This window comes from Periophthalmus magnuspinnatus, chromosome 24 (genome assembly GCF_009829125.3).
Source record: "Periophthalmus magnuspinnatus isolate fPerMag1 chromosome 24, fPerMag1.2.pri, whole genome shotgun sequence".
Lineage (NCBI taxonomy): Eukaryota > Metazoa > Chordata > Actinopteri > Gobiiformes > Gobiidae > Periophthalmus > Periophthalmus magnuspinnatus.
Window position 1 is genome coordinate 16791474 of NC_047149.1, and position 12729 is coordinate 16804202.

The 12729-nt window shown below is 38.9% G+C and overlaps 1 protein-coding gene across 1 annotated transcript; it reads right to left on the bottom strand.

Annotated features, from left to right (window-relative positions):
- Positions 1-4: 4 nt before the first annotated feature.
- rnf217 (ring finger protein 217) lies at positions 5-10218 on the bottom strand. The gene is made up of 7 exons (XM_033990683.2): positions 9072-10218; positions 6560-6781; positions 5979-6143; positions 4290-4387; positions 3883-3986; positions 2796-2867; positions 5-2450 (listed from the first exon to the last, which is right to left on the bottom strand). The coding sequence occupies exons 1-7, from the start codon at positions 10056-10058 to the stop codon at positions 2371-2373; spliced, it is 1728 nt and encodes a 575-aa protein (XP_033846574.1). The 5' UTR covers positions 10059-10218; the 3' UTR covers positions 5-2370.
- Positions 10219-12729: the final 2511 nt, after the last annotated feature.

The following is a 12729-nucleotide window of genomic DNA, read 5'->3' on the forward strand; positions in this document are numbered from 1 at the left end:
AAAATTAAGTTTTTGACATTAGTATATTTTATTTTCATACATTGTTAAATAAAAATAGTGCCTGGCAAATGTAGACATTTAAATTTATCAGTAAATAATTATTATCTGAGGGTTGAGAGACATTATTCATCAGTAACACACCAGTAACTTACCGGTATACAGTATGTCATTTAGTCAGTGACTGTAGATGACTAATTATTTATTTTAACCATGTACAAAGCATTAAGCACTACATTTTTCTGTGCTTTTGTAATACATTCACAAAAGGAAGTAACATAAAAATTAGATGTTTGGATCAGCTTCTTAGGCATTCTGTGTGGTTGCATAACAGCAGCATCTTATGTTGACCTGGCTGGGGTTATAGACACAATAAAATTATAAATCACATTTGTGTAATGGTACTTATGATCCCGATAAAGTGGTGCTAAACATGACCCTGTAGTGCACCATGTCATAACATGGTCAGCAACATACTTAAAATGTTCAAGTTCCATAAAACCACGCAACCATATTGAGTGGAACTATAACATATTTACCCATTTTGGCCTGATCAGTAATTTTAGGCAGAGATAAGCACACACAAAATGTTGACTAAACTTATTTTTGACACTGCAGTGATTCTGAGTTTTACTTCCTGGGCTGGCTATTACACAACTCTGGCAAAAGCACAGGGAAACATTTAAAAACTGCATGTTTGCAGCACAATGATGCAGATGGAGAGCTTTGTGGAGAGAGAACACTAACTCCCTGAGAGTATTCGATCCCCGAGTCATTTCGTCTCACACAGCACAGACTCTGCAGAGCGCTGGGTGTTCCAGCTCATGGTAAAATGTCTGTTTTTTGTAAAGCAAACTAATGGCACTGCAAAGTGCAATATGCAATATGCATGCAGTAACTGCTTGTTCCTCCATTTCTGTAGTTCTGGTTTGAACTTGGTACTTCCTCATTAGATTCAGGAAAAAAAGTAAGTGCATTGTTATTGAAGCAGTCCAAAGATCACTATTGTTGTCTTTAATGTCACTGCAAAACATAATGTACGGAGATGCACATTCTTGTGTTTGGTGGAGGTCCAAGCTCTCAGTACATGACAGTGGCAGCAGTGGTTCCAGCAGCTGATGTGCCTCTGAGCTGAGCCCTGTGTTCCCCTGCTCTCTAAGGAGGTCATCAGTGAACCAGTCCTGAAGCACTCACACTGAAGCAGAGGCCAAGGCACAGAGAGGAAGAGACAGAGAAGCCACGCAGCAGAGAGAGGTCAGAGGATAATGGTGGACAGCAGGTGGACTGCAGCCAGACAGACCTTTCAAGACCCTTAATGCTCCAAGAAATCTGCGGCTTACTGCTGCAGACTGATGCTCTACTCACTACTGTAAATGAGTTACAAACTACTGGCACTAAACTAAACTTTTTCTTTTCACTGCAAAAGCCACAGCGCTCTTAGTTGCTTGACATGTATACATTATGCAAAATAATTTTTCCATCAACAGATCTATTTTAATCTGCTGTTACAGTTAAAAATAGACCCTGTAGAAATACTTGAAAACAAAAATAAAATCAGTAACAATTATTTTAAGGTACCGCTCTTTTACATATTTGCACAGAACGTTTACCAGTGCCTTACAAAGGTCTTTTGTGGGGATTTGTTTGTTCTGCCAACTCCAAAAGCCACAATTGCACCACCATCCTTCTCAAATATAAAATCTACACTGGTATAGTTACACATCGATCTGGCCACATGTTTTGCATTGGCCACAGTAGCTCTTTTATTTCAGATAAACATGGGCTGGATCTCAGGGTTAAAGGATGAATAAGTTTGTATAAATTTAAACGACAAATGATTTTAAAAGAAAGACGCAAAATAAAAATTGCATTGTTCTTCTAAACGTTTGGGCAAACACTATTCAAATAGCTCCTTTTGTACGGCAACTAAAGCATGTGATGTTCAAGGTTCTGGTAGTTTCTTCTTCTGATCTGATATTCATTGTAGTTTAATATAGTACATTATGTCCTAATAAAATCCTGTGTTATATCAGATACAGAGTTTGGCTTGTAATTTGGATGATCTCTCTGGTTGAAAACTGTCAGCAATGTGGTATTCATGTTCATTGTATAGTATAGAGATAGCAGAGTCTTTCCCTTTGGCTTGAATTGTGCAGTAGTAGTAATTATAATCTGCCTCTGTTTTTACCTGAGAGGCCGGTATTCACCCTGTACCTTCCAAGAACGCTGTAGATGTTCAAGATGACTCAGAATGGAAGCTCCCTGAGGTGTCTGGGTGTGGTCTGTTGTGAAGGGGGGGTGGTCTGTTGTGAGGGGTGCGGTTTGTTGCGTGGGGGCATGGTCTGTGAGAGGAGCCAGGAGACCAGACAAGTTTCAGATCCAGCGTCCAGAACCCTGAGAGTGCTGCTTTTTTTTCTTTTTGGACAAATAGTAGATGGGGAACACCACCAAACCTGCAAGAAGAAAGTAGTTTTTATTACAGCTTTTTCTTTCAAATATTTTAACTTATTTATTCTTTTGACATTTTAATATGGTAATGTGAATTATGTTTTTGTTTTTAAAATCCCTTAATTTTGAGTTACTGGTCTTATTGTATTAAATGCACTTTATAAATAAAACTTCCTTTACTCTATAATTTCCATGCTTTGTTGTGTGTGTTTTATATAACACCGTAACTGATTTTGTAGAGCTAAGAATTTCTATCCATCTGCAAAGTCTGTGGTATGCCTTTATTTGTATAGTTTAATTATATGCTATATATATATATATATGCTATAGTTGATGATTAACATAATTACCTATTACGAGAGCAAGAGCTCCCAGCACCACCACCAGCACAATGACCACTGGTGCTATCAGTATCTTAGAAGCTGTAAAACAAAACACATTAACAAATATTAGTTATGGTTTTAGGATTTTGTTGTAAATATAGAAAAATGTTTCAGAAAAAGGGAACAAAAATTGGGTTTCAATGATAAAAAATATGTATTTGAAGAGGCACTCTGTTGTTGAAGTGGTTGTTCAGCATTTAAAAAAATTACAACATTCCAAAATGTTACATAACTGAAGTGGCAAGTGTTTTAGTGCTAGTGGAACATTCCCTTTTGTAGCATCTTTACCCTCTTTACAAAGCTGTGCCACTATGACGCACATGATCAGACATGGATTTTATTGTTGTTGCTACAAAATGAAAAGCAATTCCATCAACAGTAATGCATTATAATTTCAAATAACTGTCTTTTAACATAATCTGTATCCAAACCTGATCAAATGCATGAACACTTCTTAATCAGACCCATCATGTAAGAGCAGTCCAGAGATAGGTGGAGGTCCAGGAAGAGGGCCATGCATCACTGATCAAAGGACTTCTGTGTTTAGTAGTTTCCCATTTTTCTTGTGTAATTCTATCTGCTCAAGGCTAAGACACACAGGTCTCCAAGTTTGGCAAGTCATTTGTCTCACTATTCAGGGAGTGAGATGACATTACAGAAACAAAGTGTCTTCATCAGATTACAGTTATAAGAGCAGGGTATACCAAGCCAGAAATCCAATATGTTTTATAAGAATCATACAATACTGGAACCATCATTGAAAAAAACTTATAAACACTGATGAGGACATGAACAACAATTAGAATTGAATGTGGATTCTTGGTAGAGATATAATACCTTACCTTGGTGCATTCCTGTTGTGTATTCATTTTCATGAATCATTTAGTAAAAATTGTGCGATACAATCTAATGAGCAGTAACACAAGATTTTGTTCTTCAATACCTCCTTTGATTTAAAATGTGTTTGAGGAGGACCCATCTTCTATCTCTTTACAATTTCCAAGAACTTCAAATTCAGAGAAAGAAGAACAGAAAAACTTATTAAATAACTCACCGCAGACAGAGCCCCTGACAAAGCGCCTCAGATGGGGTTTACCGGGAAGATAGCGGTACTTGCAGCCAAATACACTCAGGTTAGACGTGTGGTCCCCGAAAAATCTACAAATGCAAAAATATAACATAATTTGGGCCCTGAAAAAATTTCAAGTACCACCTTAAATTTAAGCTTTCTGTATACAAGGCACACATTTGGGTTAGACATGGCTTAAAATAAGACTAATCATTATTTGGAACTATTTTATCCATGGTTTAAACTGAGGAAGGACAAAAACATTATTAGGTTTGTTGCTATATAAAAATAATACAAATACTGCAGAGGGCCCAGTGTACAGCTATGGTGCGTATACCACAGACTAAGAAACACTGAACTAAATAACTTTACTTTAAGTAAAATAAACCAACCGTAAATGTCTATAGCGCTCCCCACAGCGGTAACAGAAGTTTGTGTTACATTGTGCACAAGTCATGTGATCACATCCCTCTGTCCGCTGAATATGGATCTGCAGAAAAACAAAACCATGGTAGTCTTTCACATAAGGAATTAGATACAAGAGGTTTCCAGGAAAAGAATTCTATGCTCCAAATGTTTGTAGGAAAATGGGAGTCAAATATATTTGCATACAGTAGTAGAAACTGCACCACATCACATGTAACTTTTTGACTAGTTTGCATTTATAGAGGGGCAGTCAAATAAAAAAAAAAACAAAAAAAAACAAAACATCAAGTGTGTGTGATCAAATGCGTGATACTTTTTATATGAGAGATAAAATACAACAGGTCCCATTCATATCATTATCACTTAAATGCTAATGCTGAAAAGATAAGTCATATCGCTTTCAAATGTTGTGCAATGTAAAAACTTGCCCATGAAGACTTAGGATACCTTTGGTAGGGGGGTGAAAGTTGTAATGATGGTTAATACAAAATTTAGTAAAGTAAAACGTAAAAAACAAAAAATAATAATACAACGTTTATCAAAATACACTGTTGGTGTTGGTGGGTGAAGGTGAACAATGTACATTTTCTGGTATTTGCCACCTTCCTGTCTCATTGAAGATGTAATTGCTTTGCCTGTAATGTTTCACGGTATGAGAATAAACTTATCTATCTTGCACATATTGAATTGCAGGTGTTTATATTGCTAAAAATATCTAACTGCTTCACTGATCTGACTGACTTCTTACTTGGTCTGGTGTTGTGTCCATAGTGATGCAATACATTTAATGCTATAATGTGGAGCATTCCAGGCAAAGCAATAACATCTCCAAGGTTACATAGTGCACCTTTAAATTCACAAATCACTAGATCCTTGTAGCTTTAGGTCAATGTCGCACCTATTAACACTTTCCTAACAGTTCCTTTACAAAATACTCTGTGAATGCAGCTGCTTCTGTAAACAAAATAGTAAATAGAGTTTGCTGCACTTGAGCCCATTTAAAATTCACATATTTTTCCACACTAAATCATACTGAGCTGCTCTTCTACTGCCACACTACACTCTATAGATCTTTGCCACCGGGGCTGCTGCTGTGTCTCTGCTGTCGACCGTGCCTTAAGTTCAACTCTCCCTTTTCAGCTAAACCCAGCGTGACACCAATTTGCAGGCTTCTTGGCTTCAACATGCTCCTATGTGCCTCTCCAAAAGAAGGTTATGGAGGAACAGAGCTACAAAATGAACCCAGATGGGAAACATTTGCTGCTGTGAGCAAACAGTTTCCATATTCCGGTAATTAGCGTAATTTATGTCTTCCTCCTCCCGTGTTGTGCCTGTTAAATTAGATATTGTCTCCTTGGTTATAATGGGAGTGAAAGAGGCGGGCTGTGTTCATAAAGCTAGCCGATATGGTTTTGAAGGAATCATCATCATTTTTCTATTACCTGTGCTGGCCTGTTCCTGTATGTCCTTCTGCTTCTCTTTGCTTTTCCATCCATCACACATCTCTGCTCTCTGGCCTCCTAACCCGCATTGATTTCTCCATTTCCACTGATCCTAATCTTCATCATGCGTTCTTATTGCCACACACCTATACCTGCTAATCTCGTGGGCAAACAGAAAGACGACACTACACAGTCTATACGCATTGGTCTTACCTTGCACTGCGGACATTTCTGCGCGTTTCTCTGGCCGTGCTCGATGACGCTGGCCCATGTTCGGAGGAGCTTGTCTCCTTTCCTGTATTCACGGCACTTCAGACCGTTGTGCCAAGGAGCGTGGCATTTGAAGCACCACAAGAACTGGCAACTCTCACACTGAATCTGTGCAATATAAAAAGCACATTATATAAACAAGAGAAAACCTTTAAAAATATACAGTAATGATTGTAAGGCTGAAGCAATTACTTATGTATTATAAAAGGTAACTTGCCAAGGAAGACTAGATTATACATTTATCAGTCATGTATACTGAAATAAGAGTGGGTTTACATATAAGTGCCATACAGAATTTCCTCTTTCCTCTCGCACCATTTTTGCAATTGATTGGAACAAAAACTGTAATAATGATTAAAATTCAACTAAGAATTAAGGGCTAAAACAGCAGGTCTTCCCACACAAAAGTGCTAAAAATTGTACTGTGAGGTTAATAAACAGAATAAGAAATAAATGTGTATGTAATAAAGCTCCTTAGAACCACAATAGAAAGACAATCTAACCTACACTAAACAAAATCATACCTTGTATTTGTGTTCGGACCGGTTGGGGGTGTTATTCTTGAGCGATGTGAAGTGGTTGCATTGGGGGCAGGGTTTGGTGCTAGAGTCCAGTTGACTCAGTTCCAGAAAGTATCGATACCGGGCTACTTCCTCACTGGTCAGAAGGGACAACAACAGCCCCTCCTCCAGGAAACCACTGCACTCTGGGCTCGGGCAGCTCACAAAGGCTTTGGCCATTCGCACCTGAGATTTAATACAAGTAGAAGTATAAAGTATAATAACAAAATAAATGGCTTATTATATGTTAAACATAAAACTAGTGCTCATTTTACAGCTTGAAATAGGATGTATTTTACCAATGAGAGAGAATGACACTTGAGCTTGAAATGTTGAGAAGATTCTTCAATATAAAATAAAATACAAGGAAATGCCAATAGTTTTCTATTATTGAGCTACAGAAAGGGCATTTTGTCCCTTGTGTTATACATGCATTTGAAGTATAACCCCATTTAATTTAGTTTAGTTTCTTGAAAGTAAATTTCTGTGCTCATCTTAGTGTTGGAAAACCTTTGAACTACAATTATATTACGTTAAATTGAGGGTTTGTGTATTTTTTGTTAGTCTTTAGGGGAATGTCAAACGGCCTATGCACCTTGTGAACAGTGAACAACAACCGGCTGAAAGTTTTAAGCATACAACAACCTCTGCACCACTTCTTTCAATTACTTATTCTAGCCATACTCATGCATTCTGCAGTAACAGAGGTGTGATTGAGGCCACCACCTGTCCTACTTAGTATTTTGTTTAAATTAACTACCTTACTTTGGAGTTTAAGAATATTTAGGGACACTAACATCCTCTTGGGAATGCAGTTTTCTTTTCTTTTCAAACTTTCCCTTTTGACATTCTTTGTGCACCAGAGCCAGTGGGACCAGTTACACCGACATATAAACATACACATCTATAGCACAGTGTAAGAAAGCAGAACACATCCCCGTCAGATAGAGTTACACCCAGGACATATTCACACTCTCGGTAAAAGGCCATTACATGATTTTGAAAAGAATCCTGCTGCTCAGACACTGGAGCTGCGTTAGTATTGTTGCCACAACACATTGATGACCGCAGACTGGTTGGACTGGTCGCCCCACTGGCACCTAACCTCTTTGAATGCACGTGTCAGACCCACTGCTGTCCTTCCTCCTATTTGAGCCCATATTACAGGAAACTGGAGCCAGTTTGTGTAGGACTGACTTTGATTTGTGATGGAACTGCATCATCACACTGCAGTGAAGCTTTTAATAGTAAAACATCGACCATATCTGTGGAGAATTACAGCTCTGCACGATCCGTCTTTAAATGTGACTCTTAACAACTGCTGTGCTTATCCCAAAATAGGATTGAAATACATTAAGGGATAAAATCATTCCACCTCCACAGGACAGTTTCGCTAAGTGTTATCTCATTCACAGAGCTTATCTAAAGAGTCTACTGTTTCATGTCTTTTTTCTAGCCTCGCAATCAGACATAAAGATACTATGAGATAAAAGGTGCAATAGAGTGACTTTATATCCTCCCTAGACAAAATGCAAGAGCACAGCTTTCAAACTAGTCACACTTTAGAACATTCATCAAGAAGCCCTCAGACCAGAAGACTGCAGAGTTGAACCACCTCAATGACAAGGCACTTAGGGAGAAAAATGGCCGCCCTAGTGCACTTACACAATGGTTAGAAACAGCATTTGGCAACATGCCCCAAAACTCAGAGTGCTTAGTTCTATGCTAGATGATAAATGGCAGTAAAAGCTTTATCTATTATTAATTATCTTGTCTGGATGGACAGGTAATCGATAGGTGTGACAAGTGACTTTTAAAATATATATATATATATATATAGCGATACATTTAAACTGTATTGTTTCAAATTGTGCATAGTCAAATTGCTGTGACTGCAATGACTGATGCTTATTGGAATGTAGGCGGTGTTATATTTAGATTAACTGTGGGATAAACAAGAGGACAAGCTACGTAAATGTGTCAATACAATAATAATATAATCCTAATAGTTAGTTGTGGTATGATAATGACTTTTTGCTGAGTAATTTAGTACCTTTATTTATTGTTCTTGTATTATACCTAATAAAAAAAATACTTATTAAAATGTACTTCCTGTTAAAATGCAGAACTGTGCAATGCTGGTGCAGTAGATTAAATATGGCGTCTTATTTGAACTGTAGGCTGTATAACCATATAACTACAGTTTTTATAGTTTAGGGTGGTGCTTCAAAAGTGTTAAGTGTAGTATTGCAGTTTTAGTATTGAGGTTTGTTACACATATAATCCAATAAGACAGAGAGTTACGGTAATCTCAGAAGTTGGTATTTCAGAACATCATGTGCTTGTCTCAAGGTAGGCCAAGATAACCCAGTACGTGCGTAACTGCGCAAGGACATTGGCACCAGCTGGAGACTGACCCAGCTTTTATTGTGGGAGAGCATTTTGGATGCCACGCCTGCCCCGTCCTATCACCAACCTGCGAGCTGACGTAGAGTCTCAGGCACTCTTCGCACACTGCCATCCCACAGCAGGGCAAGGATAGGATGGTTTTCGACTCCAGGCACACCCGGCAGAGCTGCGCCGTAGTCTCTGCACCAGCCTGCTCCATAGAAAGCCGGTGGGACAAGTCTGCGATTGGATCCACCAGGTCTTCCAGAGTATACAAATCCGGCTCTGGGCTCGAACTGGGGTACATTTCCATTTCAGCAACAGAATACACCTCATTGTCAGGAAAAGCCAGAGTTTCATTTGAGTGGTTTGGTAAATCATAATCTTTTAAGTTTTTATCGTTGGCAATGCAGTAAACAGTGCAATACACGTGTTCTTTGGTATTAATAGACTCGACTGAACTTAATGTGCTTCCATCATTATCACTAACATTTTGGCACTCAGTTGTAACAAATCCAACTCCTTTTACATCCCCTGTATCGCTCAGGGTGTGTTCGTTTTTAACCACCGGTTCGCCCGTTTCCTGACTCGACTTTTTCTCATTCCCAGTCCCATCTCCGCTCGTTGTAGTGTTTCTTTGGTGGTTGTCATCCTCTGGTTCACAGGGCGTCCGAGTGCAAACATTTAGACAAAGTGATGGGGATTTAGACACGGTTCCGAAATTTCTCCTCAGTATTATTTCCACTGCGCTGGCCCTGCGCCTCTCCCCGCCCGGTCCGCCGCTGTTGCAGTTGTTGTTGTTGTTACCCTCCGCATCCTTCTCCTCCTCCTCGCTTGTGCGCTCCTCCGTGCCCCCGTCCAGCTCTACGGAGGATAACTGTGAGTCCGACACGGTGACACGGCCGGTCAAATCAATCACCGATCGCTCAACTTTGGCATCGGAGAAGGAAGTTTCACTCGACAGATTGAGGGACAATTTGGCCCTCCCGTCCTCGAAGCTGCTGATAAAACTCGGCATTGTAGACTGGTCAGCTATGGGTCCTTCATCTTCCATGCCCGGGAAAGCTCGCCCCATTTAACGAGAGGTCCTGTGCCGCTCTCACCACGCTCTCGCTGCCTCTAGTTTAACTCCGACCAAAACATAACAAAGCAGGTAGCCGCCAACTTCCGGGTGCGGCGTCAACGTGCAGTACGTGGCGGCGGACCAATGGGGAGACAGCTGGCTGAGTGCGCTCGTGCTGCCTGGCAGATGGGCACCTGCATTTAATCAAGCTAATTAGAAAGTCACTGCACACGCGCTGCACGGAATTCAACAGTGCAGGCTACATCAAAAGTGCAGTGACCATTGGCCTGTCAGCTGTAGATTATTCTCTCTTAAAATTATTAGCCTATAATAGTATCTACTTTGATATAGTACTAGGCCTATAATTTATTATCAGGGGAAGACTCTGGGAATGCCTAGGTTATAATTTGAACAGAAGTGGATATTTATTAACATCTTTGCCCATTCTTAGCATACACAAAGTAGCAATATAATTCAATAGGCCTACTATTTATTTGCAATAGGTTAAAAATGCCTTATATGACACATGTAACCGTTTGAATGTTCAAAATTAGATAAACTATTTTAGATCAAGCGATTGTTAGTATTTCTTTGACTACATGCAGTCTACATGCATAGTCTAAAACATTTGCTATGATGTCTTTCGGATATCAAGTAATAGTACAATTTATTCTGCTGTTGCAATTTGTTCTAATAATGTCAAATGTCAGACTAATATCTGTTCATCCCTGTTGTGATCACATCCATTTAGAATCCCCCATTTTCTCTTCTTTTTACTGGAGCCCATTTAGTCTTTACCTCATAAGTGACACTCCAACAAAGCAGAGTAAAATTAAATTGGACGGATACATTTTTAGTTCAGGGCTGCTGGCGTGTTTCAAATGAGCCTATTTGGGCCAGTGCCTGTGAAAAGCCTTGTTAGCTGTGTTACAATTCCTCATTAATGACACGAGCGCCAGGCAAACTGTAATTAGTTCTCTCGTCCTGGCTCAGCTCAATTGGTTTTTCATGAAGAATGCCAACATGAACAGTATGCGCTTTGAAGGCCAGAATAGCCAACTCCTTAGATATTTGTTGTAAAAGAGGTCAGATGGGGGAAGAACACTGGTATGCCTATATCAATTATAATTTACAGCTACTTTGTTGCTTTATTGCTGTATAACTTCTCACTTCTAGTCCTAGTATTTGGATGGTGTACTTTTCCACTTGTTAAAGTTTTTTTTTTCTTTTCTCAAATTTCCCTTTAAGCACCACTAAGGTACCACCCACTCGTCTCCTCTTACTTTTTAACAGTGTATTGGCAACAAGCAAATATCTTTTTTCTCTGACAGCCAGAGGTGGTTAATTGTTCACTACGTGTATTGCAATTTCAAATTTGGACCATTCTTGTGAAGTATAGTCCATATACATTACCAAGCTATTTGTCTGAGATGTACTGTTAAAATATGCTATTGCTTCGTCTAGAATGTTCCTCAGTATGGCATTATATAGACTTATAGAATTGATTCATTTAAACATGTTTTTATTGCTCAAAAATACATTAAAAATGCATTGTTACTGGGAACATGGTTGCCTCTCCACAGATCTGACCTGTAACTTGGCTTGATGGCATCACCGGCTCTTCTCCATGGAAGTAAATAAGTTAAAAGCTATACTTTGCAACATTATCGGCTATGTAATAACATCTTTATGGAAACAAGCAGGTGGCAGAAGTTGCATTATGCACTTTAAACTATTAATTTAAAAGTACAGTGTTTTGTAATCATTAAAAGTTTCCAGTTTGCCCAGTGATTCTCGCAATGCACGTGCCACCGCAGGCCCATAGTTGCTGAAATCAAACTTTATATTAGAACTACATTTCTGAACCCACAGCCTTGTTAAAAGGATTATTAAAAATGTTTGCTTATCTTGATTAAAATTTAACTACACAGGCCTGAAGTTGGACTCACAAGAAAGACTGAATCCCACTAGAACACTGTCTCTCTGTGAAGCGTCCTCTTTTCCTCTTAATAAGAAATAATGTTGGCAATGTGTCAGGCAAAGACACACAATTAGGCTTCTCAGCTGCCTGCCCTGCCATATTCCCAATGGTCTACTTTAAGCAGTCACCTGTGGAAATCCATCATAAAAATAGCTTTAAACTAACATAGACTATTTAAGTAACAGGTGAGCAATTACAAATCAGCCCATAGCCTTAGGGAGAACACGGACTTTAATGTAAGCTTACTATTGATAGTGCATGACTTCACAAACCCCTTTTTAAATGGCTGTTCACATATACAAATGAGAATGTGAATAGCTGGAACACTTGAAACCAAATCAATTTAATGAAGCTGCAGATGTTGCACTCGTCCTACAAAATGTACTATTTCCACTTCTACAAAGACACTGGCACAGACATCTCTATTATTTATACATTTAATCAGCACCGTATTCAGCTGTCTGTATGCTCTGGGTGTTAACTCAAAAGGCTCATAATAAAGAGATTAACAAAGATTTTGTAAGCTGTAATCACACTTCAGAACAGCCGTACAACTGCATGACTTCATGTTTATTGACACATTGCCTAAAAAGAGTAAATACTCCCATGCTGGATTTGTTTCGTAAAAGCTTAGGTCTATATAAAGTAGAGATTTTCTAGAACGCTAAAGACCTTATGAAAGTCCAAGGGCTAAAGTTTTGT

What these genes read in the sequence shown, in the direction of transcription:
- rnf217 (XM_033990683.2), bottom strand. Translation starts at nt 10,058, where the DNA reads ATGGGGCGAGCTTTCCCGGGCATGGAAGATGAAGGACCCATAGCTGAC. An exon ending in GGTCCGAACACAAATACAAG is followed by an intron (nt 6,144 to 6,559) that starts GTATGATTTTGT and finishes TATATTGCACAG; the next exon opens with ATTCAGTGTGAGAGTTGCCA. An exon ending in AGCTCTTGCTCTCGTAATAG is followed by an intron (nt 2,451 to 2,795) that starts GTAATTATGTTA and finishes TTCTTCTTGCAG; the next exon opens with GTTTGGTGGTGTTCCCCATC.